Below are 12,175 nucleotides of genomic sequence, written 5' to 3' on the forward strand. Positions count from 1 at the left end.
TGTCATGAAAACTCAGTAGTGAAAATGGAAGTTCATTAGACATTGAATTGCATGTCCGCTTAGCTACAGAGGCCAGGGGAAAACCACGCAGACCTTGTGATAAAGGAATAGCTCAGCACGGGGCCCAAAATGACAACAGCTCCAAATGAATACTTTCCCATTTAATGCAAAAGCAAACAAAACACGTGAAGCCTGGACAAGTGTAAATAGTAAGGCACAGGAATTGATTTTTTAAATGCACTTTGTAACCCCCTTGTTCTCTTCAGATATGCCAGACTTGAAAGCTGCAGATGAAGTGGATTTTCTGAGTAATATCGGGGTGAGCTCGGCTTCTACAGAGGTGGCTGTCAAAGACACAGCCACCCCACCTGATATGAAGCAAGGCCTGATGACCCAGGCGGTAAGTGGTGTTGAGTCTGTATATACACAAAATGTGTTTAGCCTGGTCTCTTGTGTCTGATTTACAGCCTTGTGGGTTTTTCTGTTTGTTTGGGGTACCTTTTTTTTTTTTTTTCCAACAGTAGTATGCTCTCCCTTTTCTCTTGTCTCATTGTATGTGAAGGGGCCCCTGTTGCGGTGTTCAGCTTTCACACATAACTTGCATGCCACCCAGCATAGTTTTGGAACAGGTCCTTCTACATGGGTCCCTTAAAGATTATAATGAAAAAGATTTTCCATGTAAGCGCTAGACTTTAGTTTGTCCTCATGTTTATTAATGTGTCACAAAATGAGAGTTACCACAAAAAAGGGATCTGGTAGCCTTAACCTGACTGTTGTTTATTAATATGGAAACGGGTAGCACCAATGAGATTTTTACCTTAGAGTTTACGACTAGCTGTCTTAACTACATAGCATGTCATTTTTTGTGACCAAAACTGGTTCACTATTTTTTTTCATAACAGCTTTATTGAGTTAGAATTCATCCATTATAAAATCTGCTTATAAAAGTGCACGGTGAAATTGTCCTCGTCCATTGATTTCAGAGCTGCGCAGTGGTCACCACTGTTTGATCTCAGAACATTGTCATCTCCCCAGAAAGAAATCTCATATGCATTAGCAGCCCCTCCTTCCCCACTGCCCAGCTCCTGGATGTCCCTGATCGCCTACTGTCTCTGGCTTCTGCCCTTTCTGGAACTTCACCACATGTAGGATTTCAGGACTACCTTCTCTGACCTAGCTTTCTGTTTCCAGGTCGAACTGTGTTGTAATGTTGATTAATATTTTGTTTCTTTTCATTGCTAAGTAATACTCCATTGTATGAATGCACCACATTTGATCTCCTTGTTTCTACTCTTGCTGTTATGAATAATACTGCTTAGGAACCTTTGTGTACAAGTTTGTGTGGACCTCTGTTTTCATATACCCAGTAGTGGATTTGCTGGGTCACTGTTAATTCTATATTTGATATTCAGTAAGTTTTTAAAAATGTTTTTCAGGTTCTTGAGGTTCCTTTTTTCTCTTTGTTTAAAGCTGTTAACTTAAGGTAACAAACTTGTTGAGTGAAACATTGCTCTAGGCTTAAGAGTCCCTGCTGGTTAAGGAAAAAAAAAAAACTTTGGAAGATGAAAATCAAGTTATAAGACTAAATCATATTTTGCCTCAAAAAGTCAATCTTCTTTGCCTAGACTTGACAGGGCCCTGTTTTTGCTCTTTGGAGGGCTACATGCTAGCCTCCAAACTCTTTTCATAGAGTTAGCCCAGTAGGTAAACAGAACTGTACCCTCCCAAACTGTTTCAAGTGTATGAACTGTGATAAACAAGCTTCATTTTATTGGAGTACAGTGGTAGGGAGGTGTGGACTGTTGTAACCCGTTCCTCATTACAGATAATGTTCATGACTAATGCCTGGGCGGCTGCTTGTATACCAGGCAGTATTCAGACAAATGTTGCTCTTGTCTCTGAGGAAAGAAAAAAGAACACACCCTGCACGGGTACATGTGTATTCTTTGTTTCCAGAAGCCCCTCACAAAGGGAAGGAACAAACTCACATCCTTGAATTCAAATGCCTGTTTCTTAGTCTTCCATCTTAATGGTAGTAGCGATTACTGTCCCTGAAGACCGTCTGCTGCTTGGCCAGAGACCCTTTGCTTTCTTTCCCATGAGGGTTACCGCTATCCTAATTTTTTCTTGTCTGTCAGAAAGAAGAAAAAGCATTACTTCCATATTTTTTTAAAAATTGCTCCTTCATTTTTTTTTCTCTTCTCATTTTCCCTCTGATTTTAGAGGAGTTGAGAAAGAGAGAGGAAATGCTCCTCTAGTTGGTCAGCATGTTTCATTTTTCCAGGTTAAAAGGATTAGACCCTCAGAGAGTGCTGTGACTAGCCCAAGGTCAGACCCAGCCAGAATGAGAGTGAGCAGCTTGACTACACAGTGGGATGCATCCTTGCTGACTGTCCCAGGCTCTGTGAACAGGGCTCCTGAAGGGTGGCCTAAGGTGTCTGTTGCTGTGTTTCCCTCCACTTCATAGAGTTGGAGAAAACCTGTGTTCATCGATCTTCAGGTCTAGGAAGTGGAGCTGTTGGTGCTCACAGCATTGTTGTACTGATGTGACATCTGACCACTTCCTCTTCGGCAGCACTTACCCTGTTGCTGTGAATTGAAAGGATAAAGTGTGAGCGCACATTCATTCCCTTTCCATTATCCCACATTTAAGTCTTCATATACTGTATTCACTGTGTTGGTACTTTATTTATAGACCCTAAAATTTGAATGTCACATAATGTGTGGGTCATGAAATACTCCTTTTTGAATATTTTTTTTTTTGTTGATCACTTAAAAATACAAAACCTACTCTTGGGATTCTTCATGGGCTATACAAAACCAGGTGGTGGGCCCCTGGCCTAGAGAATGCTTGTGCACCAATGGATGAAAAGAAAGAGAAAGCAAGTACACTGATTTTTCTTTTCCATCTTGTTTTGTTTTGTGGTAGAAACTCTGGTATTAGACTGCACATTGGAAAGTGGTGAGTTCAGTTCTGGGTCTCCTGAATTAGCTTTTTGACTTAGTCCCTCTGGAGTGTGGCTTCCTTATTTCTTTATCTTCTAGCCTCAATCCCCTGGGCTGTATGTTTGCAGTTTGAAAAGGGTTACTTTTCACCCAGAAAGAGTGAGCTTGCAATTGTAGTGCAGGGTGGAGTGGCATTAGTTTAATATTATTTAATCCTATCTTTCTGACACATGCCTAGTCTGTGTGTTGATTTTGGGAATAGGCCAATCATTGCTTCATTGAATTACTGTTTCACTGAATCATCCTCTTCCAGTTTTAAGAAAGAAGTGTATCTTATGTTACTGTCTTGACAACCTGGGACGGTGGTACATTTATGGCAATTTTCTAGTGAATGTAAATGAAGAATCCATTCTGAGTTCTTCTAGGAATCTTCCTGTTTTGTCACCTTCTCTAAGCACCTAAGTGTCAAAATGCATAGAGCCCCTCTGCTGAGTGTGAGGCTACCAAGTATTTAAGGAATTTTGCATTCCTTTATCTGTTTGACCATTGTGCTATACACAGAGCCTTATTTTAGAGGTCAGTTAATGCTTATTTTAAGCATTCATAATTCATAAAGGAATTAATATCAAGATGAATGCTTGCTTATATTCTCGGGAGAAACACAGGTATGTGTTAAATGCTTCAGGTTTCTCAGTAGACAATAGATGGTCCTAAGATACTTCTTTACTGGGTTGAAAATTGTCAGAATTTAGGAGGCCAAGTTCCCTTACATGTACCATGGCCTTTATCCTATTACTCGTAATTTTATCAGCATTTTATCATGTAGTTCATTATTAAGTATTGCCAAAACTTTAGTACTAGTCACAATTTAATATTCAGCATTAATCCCCTGTTACGTTACAGATTTCAAGGTTTTCAGATTACCATTTGTTGCCTTCTCTTTTCCCACTCAGTGAGTTAATATATATCAAGGACTTAGAACTGAGCCGGGCACACAGAAAGTACAATTTAGCATTATTATTATTAATTAGTTTCATAACTTCAGATTCCAGTGTCCTTTTCATTTATTTAAGTAACCAGTGGCATAATGGTGGGTCGTAAAACAATCAAGACTCAGTTTCTGTTCTCAGTTGTTGTTATAAAAGCATCAGGAAGAGCATCAGACATTCATTTGAGTTGAGAGGACCCGAACTTGTTGTACCTCTGAGACCTTTAGAATTTGAATGGATTTTAAAGATTGTCTGGATTCTCAACATTTGTACTTTATAGGAGAAGACGTTTTCAGGATGGTTAAGTGACTTGACTTACCTCACAACTGATTAACTCAGTAAGCTAGACTAGGACCTCACTTCTATGTTAGCAGTGTTTCTGCTGTACTGTGGTTCCAGAAAAGTCAAAGTAGGAGGTTACACTTTTCAGGAATCTAATTCATCTGGATGGTTTTTTGCATTCTGCTCTGGAATGATGCTTACATATGCTAAGATTCTAAAACCATTACATTATACTACTGTTTTCAGTGATGGTTGGAGAGATTTCTTTGGCCATTTTTAGGACATAAGTGATTCATCTAGGTAAGTTTCATGTTCTTATGGTCTGTTGGCTGCAGCTAAATATCACCAAGACAGTGTTTGTTCAAAGACTTGGCTTGTGGTGCAGAAATTACTAAGATTTTCCAGACCTGCCTTTTATTTCCTAAAGAATGATATGACTAGGTATAGAGATGACATTGGATAAGTGCAGAATAGAAAGCCTTTTGGGACCAATCTCTTTGAGAATATGCTCCATGGCGATCAAGAAAGAAATCTGACTACTGCTCTCCTGTTCCAGGGCTGCAAACCAGCATACTCTATGTCTTGTAGGATTCTTTACTCTTCAGTATGTGGCCAGGTTCTTTAGGAAGGAACTTGCTTCCTTGGGGTGTCTGTTCATTGAGGTATCTCTGTAATAATTCCTTTTCCAAATGCTCATTGCATAAGCTTATTAGCCATTTGGAACAGTTAATTCAGCAGGCCAGTATGTCTTGTCAGGATACGTATGGTCCTAATGGCCAAGCACTCAAACATAAATATGCTCAAGCACAACTATAAAATCCCATATGTTGAGTATTAGGTTACTGGGAAAGTCTGTAACACAGACTTTAACAAATGGCCCCCAATCAAGAAAGCAATTTAAATCAGAACCATTCTCCCTTTTTAAATAACTGCACAGAAAAACATCACATTAAGTGAATTTCCATTCTTAATTATTTTTAAAACAATATTAATATTTGTTCAGTGTTGTGGAAAGGGTAGTATTGGACTATTTCTGGTTAAAGTTTTCTTGAATGCTCTTAGTTTAATTGAACATGGTGTTTTCTTGCTCTTGTCTCAAGAGGGCGAGCTTGCATTGCCACTCTCTAGTCCAGGAGTCTGGTTAAAAGCTTTTGTGTGGCTAGTCACAGCCTTCGTGCTCAGATGCAGCAGGAAAATACGGCAGCTCTCAGGCTGTTTAAACCAGCTAGAAAGCCTTAACACTGATACACAAAATGACGTATACACTCTACCCTCTTATTTAAGTTTTCAGTTTCAGGAAAGGTCCTTTTAATGATGTCTCTGCTATCATATTTACATATGTAGTTTTGTGGCATGTCACCTTGGGAAGGGCAAATTGGCCTCTTTATGAGACGCCAATAAGTCTTCTCTGCATGTATTTGTCATTTAAGAGAGCCAGGTCCCCCTAATTATCCCTTTGGGGTCTGGCATTAGAGCCAGCTTCAACCACAGGAAAACTTACTCCTCAGCTTTTTCATACACATTTTTTGGAGATATTCTTTCTCTGAGTCTCCTCTGAAATGGAATATTTTCAGGAAATTCTGCAAATGGTCTTCTAGACTAGATAGTTGCCAAAGAGAAGTGCCTCGAAGAACCACAGGTTCAGGCTGTAAAGTCAGAAGTTTGGGAAAGGTATAACCTTAGTATAAAGGTATAATTTAATGATCTGACTAAAGATTTTTAAGTGACCTTGAGCAAGCTAATTTCTCTGGCCTGTTTTCTCCTTTGTTATAATGCTTCCCTAAGAAACTCTGAAGTTTCTTCCAGCTCTTAATTTTGGATAAGTTGGTCAAATGTTGGGGTGTGTATCTTAGGTGTTGGACCAAAAGGAGAATCATGAGGGACTTTAATTGTAGTTGACACATGATGTTATATGAGTTTCAGGTATACAACATAGTGATTTGACAATTTCGTGTCAGATTATATGAGGGATTTTTTTTTAAATCATACTAGTTAATGGCCAGATTCTTAACTAATCACTTTCTTTTTGAACAGTTCCCAAAATCTGTTGCTCTGTAGTCTTAAATTGTATTAATAATTGACCTTTTTTTCCCCCTCACAGAACTGGCTTAATCATAAGTTATATGTACATTTTGAAAGGAGGGCATGTACTTTTTTTTTTTTTTTTTTAAGTCTTCTGTTGGGACAAAACAAGCAAATCTGATTCCTATCATTTTGTTGAACCATTTCTTACACTACTCATTTCATTTTTGTTCATTCTTATCTCATTATTTTGACAGTCAAGGATGGTAGCCAAGCATAATGGAAAGTTTATGGAGTCAAATAAAGCAAAGTCTTAGTCCCAGTTCTTCCACTTGATCCATTTGTTTAGAGGTTCAGTTCCCTTACCTGCAAATGTGGGATAATGATGTTATCTTCAAGAATTGTTTGTACGAACTAGAGTTCATATAGTGGCTAGCATGTGATAGGCATCTTATAAGCGGTAGGTGTAATTCTGATCCCTTGTTAAAATAAGAATTATCAGACCCATGCTTAAGACTGTGGATGAATGATTTTAAATAGGTGATGGTTAAGATGGTCTTAGAAGGAATGACTGATTCTTGCAGGTCATCATGGCAAGTTATCATGCTACATGCTGTTGATGGGACGGGAGTGCACTAACTTATTCTATACTTGTTTCAGCACCTGCTTACTGAACTCTGTGCTAGGCCTTAGGTTTGCTAAAGTGAAAACAGGCAGCCTGCATTCAGAGACTCCTATGCCCATGGGAAGAGACTCTTATCAAACCAGTAAATAAGGTACACAATAGTAAATGTTAAAGTAGAGAGAAACATAGGTATCTTTCAGTGAGATAGATGATACAGTCTTCTCTCCAGGTTCTTGTGCACACCCTGGAGGAAGGGAAGTTTCTAAAGAATGGTGTTATTTTTATAGGGTTTTCCTCACATGGTTTTCCAGGTTTCTTTTCTTTTCTTTTTTTTTTTTTTTTTTGTAAATAAACATATCTTTTTTTTTAATTTATTTTTTATTGGTGTTCAATTTACCAACATACAGAATAAACCCCAGTGCCCGTCACCCATTCACTCCCACCCCCCGCCCTCCTCCCCTTCTACCACCCCTAGTTCGTTTCCCAGAGTTAGCAGTCTTTACGTTCTGTCTCCCATTCTGATATTTCCCACACATTTCTTCTCCCTTCCCTTATATTCCCTTTCACTATTATTTATATTCCCCACATGAATGAGAGCATATAATGTTTGTCCTTCTCCAACTGACTGACTTCACTCAGCACAATACCCTCCAGTTCCATCCACGTTGAAGCAAATGGTGGGTATTTGTCATTTCTAATAGCTGAGTAATATTCCATTGTATACATAAACCACATCTTCTTTATCCACTCATCTTTCGATGCACACCGAGGCTCCTTCCACAGTTTGGCTATTGTGGCCATTGCTGCTATAAACATCGGGGTGCAGGTGTCCCGGTGTTTCATTGCATTTGTATCTTTGGGGTAAATCCCCAACAGTGCAATTGCTGGGTCGTAGGGCAGGATAGAGAACCCAGAAGTGGACCCTGAACTTTATGGTCAACTAATATTCGATAAAGGAGGAAAGACTATCCATTGGAAGAAAGACAGTCTCTTCAATAAATGGTGCTGGGAAAATTGGACATCCACATGCAGAAGAATGAAACTAGACCACTCTCTTTCACCATACACAAAGATAAACTCAAAATGGATGAAAGATCTAAATGTGAGACAAGATTCCATCAAAATCCTAGAGAAGAACACAGGCAACACCCTTTTTGAACTCGGCCACAGTAACTTCTTGCAAGATACATCCACGAAGGCAAAAGAAACAAAAGCAAAAATGAACTGTTGGGACTTCATCAAGATAAGAAGCTTTTGCACAGCAAAGGATACAGTCAACAAAACTAAAAGACAACCTACAGAATGCGAGAAGATATTTGCAAATGACATATCAGATAAAGGGCTAGTTTCCAAGATCTATAAAGAACTTATTAAATTCAACACCAAAGAAACAAACAATCCAATCATGAAATGGACAAAAGACATGAACAGAAATCTCACAGAGGAAGACATAGACATGGCCAACATGCACATGAGAAAATGCTCTGCATCACTTGCCATCAGGGAAATACAAATCAAAACCACAATGAGATACCACCTCACGCCAGTGAGAATGGGGCAAATTAACAAGGCAGGAAACAACAAATGTTGGAGAGGATGCGGAGAAAAGGGAACCCTCTTACACTGTTGGTGGGAATGTGAACTGGTGCAGCCACTCTGGAAAACTGTGTGGAGGTTCCTCAAAGAGTTAAAAATAGACCAGGTTTCTTTTTTTTCCCCCCCCCTTTCAAGATTTTACTTATTTATTCATCAGACACAGAGAGGCAGAGACATAGGCAGAGGGAGAAGTAGGCTGCCTGCAGGGAGCCCGATACAGAACTTGATCCCAGGATCACGACCTGAGCTGAAGGCAGATGCTCAACCACTGAGCCACCCAGGTGTGCCCCCTCCAGGTTTCATTTTGAAAGCTGATCATCTTTTGTGAGAGTGAAGACAGTGCATGCTGTCAGAAACATGGGCTTGGCCATACCCACTCTTTCTACTGGTAGAATTGAAAGGGCCACCACCAGGTGCTATCTTAGAAAAATACTGTGTTGGGGCATCTGGGTGGCTCAGTTGGTTAAGCATCTGACTCTTCATCTCAGCTTAGGTCTCAATCTTAGGGTTGTGAAATTCAGGCCCCACATTAGGCTTCATGCTGGGTATGGAGCCTACTTAGAGAAAGAAAGAAAATATATATATGTTGCTTCTGATCCTAAGTTATGTGTTCAGCTTACTGATGTAAACATGACCTTGTGGCTGCTTATTTTTGCCTCTTAAAAGAGGAAACTTATAGTAGGAAAAAAAACTAAGAGAAAAATGTCATTTGGTTTGTGAAGAAAGGCCCAGGTCCTCCGCAGGGATACACATTACTGGGGAAGTCACAGATTTCACATACTATGTTTTGATTCTGTATGTTATGAGGATGCCTAGTGATGCCTTGCTCTGGTTGGCCACTGTCAAGAGTTAAGGTGTATCCTGTATTTGGACTTGTTGACCTTATCCAGAAAAGGTTTCAGGATTTCTGGTTTCAGATATTTCTGATCTTTTCAGGCTGCTCAGTTTTGAGATCTAGCTTGTGGCTTTGATTTTGTTCATTTAGTAAACATTTTGTTCATGATTTTGTTCATTTAGTAAACATTAAAGGAATGCCTTCCCATTCAGGGTATTACAGTCGAGTAGCTAGATAATTTTTTTAAAGTTAAATATTATCCTATCTTCTGATTTATTTAAGTAAAGCACACGTGCACAGACGTAATTACAATATGTGAATGCAGTATGGGAGACATAGCATAGGAACCATTAATGTGCTTTGAGGATTCACAGAGAAATGACTTTTTTTCAAGTAGGTTCCACACCCAGTGTGGAGCCTACTGAGGGGCTTGAACTCACAGCCTTGAGATTCAGACCTGAGCTGAGCTAAGAGTTGGACACTTAACCAACTAAGCCACCCAGGTGCCCTGAGGAATGACTTCTTAAGAAGTGTTTGTGTGAAATGTAGTAAATTTCCTTGGTAATAACCACATTGTAGCACATGTGGTATAAATATTCATTGGGAAGAATAAGGATAGATTGAGAGAGCCTTTGATGTGCTTTCCAGCCTTTAAACAGCCAATTCTGTTTGCTTTCACTATGTAGTTGGCCCTTGGAAGATCATAGAATTGCCTAAGAATTGCCAGAAATGCCCTAATTTGCAAGGTAACTGACCTGGCAGTAATCCATGTTAAAGAAATCCCATTAAGATACGGAAAAGTAATGTCTACCAAGTATGAGAAACAGAAATATTTGGTAGTATGTGAACTGTATTGAAATTAAAGAGAGTGGTACCTTTGTGTAAATATTTCCATTCAACCAGCATCAATCTGTGTTTTCCCTCCTTGGCCTATGTCATTTCATGCAGTGATATAGGCATTTTGCTTCCCTTCCGAGGACCTCTTCCCCTCCCGCCAAAGCCCTGTCACTGCTTGTGGACCTAGAGGATTGTTGTGATGTGGTCTTACGTTATTACCTCAGTGCCACATATGTAGTCTTCCAGAGGAAGTTGGTTAATGGTGACATTCAGATGAGCATATTTAAAATATCCTGAATTTAAGCCTCACTCAGAAGTCAGGGTAAGCCAGAATATTTATTATGTTGATCTTCATTATCTGTAGTTGACCTATATTTAACATTAAGTTTTGAAAACCTACTTCTGGTGTTGAACTGAGATATAATAAGGAAACATTTTTCATGTGTGGTTCTTGGATTTCTCTTGAAAGTAGTTGAAGAGAGTGATTTCTGAAAGTATTTGAACAAATAGGAATAATTGGAATAAATGTATAGCTTCTCAAAGTGGACACTGTGAAAAATGTTTGGATGTTTAAATTTGACTTCGACCTTTCATTTATTACAGATATGTACCCATGCATATGTGTGTGATTCTTTTGCTGCATTGCACATGAGCTATCTTGCAAGCTGCATAGCATCTGGGAAATTTTTGTTCAACTCCTTCCTTCAGGCAGGAAAAAAAATTGGAAAGGGGGATATAGTGGAAAACTATGAATTATTCTGTTGCTTGGAATCTTTTTTAAGGAGGCTGAATCACTAGAAAAATGTACTTGGTTGTTCTCATCATAGAATCATAGTGTAGGGAGGAACTCTCATCTCTATCATGCAGTCAGTACTCTTTAATTTGCAAGGAGGGATTTTGAGCCTAGAGCACTCAGTGTCTGCCATTGTTTGCTGATTAGTGTCAGAGCCAGGCCTAGGATCTTGAACCCTGGGGTCAGGCTTGTGGTGGTCCAGCCTCTCGCCCTTGCCCACCTTGCCTCAGAGTTCAGCTCTGTCACTGCAGTGAGCTCCTCAGTGTCACAGCGGAAGCTGTAGCACCCTGGGAACCTCTCCTGTTTCTGCTGATTCCTAGGCCTGTGTTTCCTCTGCTGTGGACATCCCTTACATAGCAGCTTGATGACACTCTACTATCATTAAGTCCTGTTCTTCCCCTTATATTGAGAGAATACGTAGAAGGGCACAGCTGAAATCTGTGCCTCAAATCCTATGTTGTGGCCGACAAGCTGTGTGCCCCTGCTGCCTGGGGAGGGGGGCTCTGGAGCACTTCCTTTGGCCCACTGCTGTCTTCTGTAGGTTCCAGGGTGCTTGCGACTGGACCTCATGTGGGTCACAAAGTAGCGCAACCTGGATGAATTAGAGCATCCTACTTTCTTGTTGCCTTCTCCTTTCTAGAGCATGGCATCTTTATAAAATCTATATATTCTGGGTTAGCTTCCCTTTAATGTAATAAAAAGACTGTTGCCTACCAAGGCAGGGGGCCTTTACTTCCAAATGAGCCCACGTGAGTCACTCAGGAATCCAGTTAGTTTGATGATGTTTTCTGGCAATCCCACAGGAGAATGATATGAAAAAGGAGGAATTTGGTGCTTGCCATGTCCTTCACTGGGGCCACCTCCCAGTAGCCCTGGAAACTCTGAAAAATGCGGAATTGTAGGATCCCCTGTCCAATGGCCTTCTTCTCTCTATTTATGTGGAAATAATAACTTATGGAACATGTGCTTGTGGTCTGTTTTATTTCTGACATCATCAATTTCTTTCTTTGCCATCCTTCCTCATTATTTTGCCACCAAAAATTCTATCATATTCATTTTCCCCATTAAATCATCTACAAGCAAAGCTCTTTTTATGTGGAGGGGTCCTGGGGACAGACTGGGTCAGGACTGGGTCTCTCCCTATCATGCTGTGCTAATGGCAGAGATGGCAAGAGAAGAAGAGTGGTACCACCTCAGCTATAGGTCTCTTGAGATTGAAACCAGGGCTTGGACCAATCTGGAGGCCAGTG

At 40.0% G+C, this 12,175-nt stretch overlaps 1 protein-coding gene across 10 annotated transcripts in view; it reads left to right on the forward strand.

The window, feature by feature from the left end:
• The window catches only part of AKAP13 (A-kinase anchoring protein 13), a 321,024-nt gene that overhangs the window by 178,012 nt on the left and 130,837 nt on the right, over positions 1–12,175 (forward strand). For all 10 annotated transcript variants that reach the window (XR_005357033.1, XM_038532759.1, XM_038532760.1 and 7 more), the window contains one exon: positions 267–400. Coding sequence is in view for 9 of the 10 variants with exons in the window: in XM_038532759.1 (XP_038388687.1) it covers positions 267–400 (134 nt within the window). In the remaining variant the exon portion in view is untranslated. The remainder of the gene's footprint in view (positions 1–266; positions 401–12,175) is intronic.

The sequence above is a fragment of the Canis lupus genome, chromosome 3 (assembly GCF_011100685.1).
Source record: "Canis lupus familiaris isolate Mischka breed German Shepherd chromosome 3, alternate assembly UU_Cfam_GSD_1.0, whole genome shotgun sequence".
Taxonomy (NCBI): domain Eukaryota; kingdom Metazoa; phylum Chordata; class Mammalia; order Carnivora; family Canidae; genus Canis; species Canis lupus.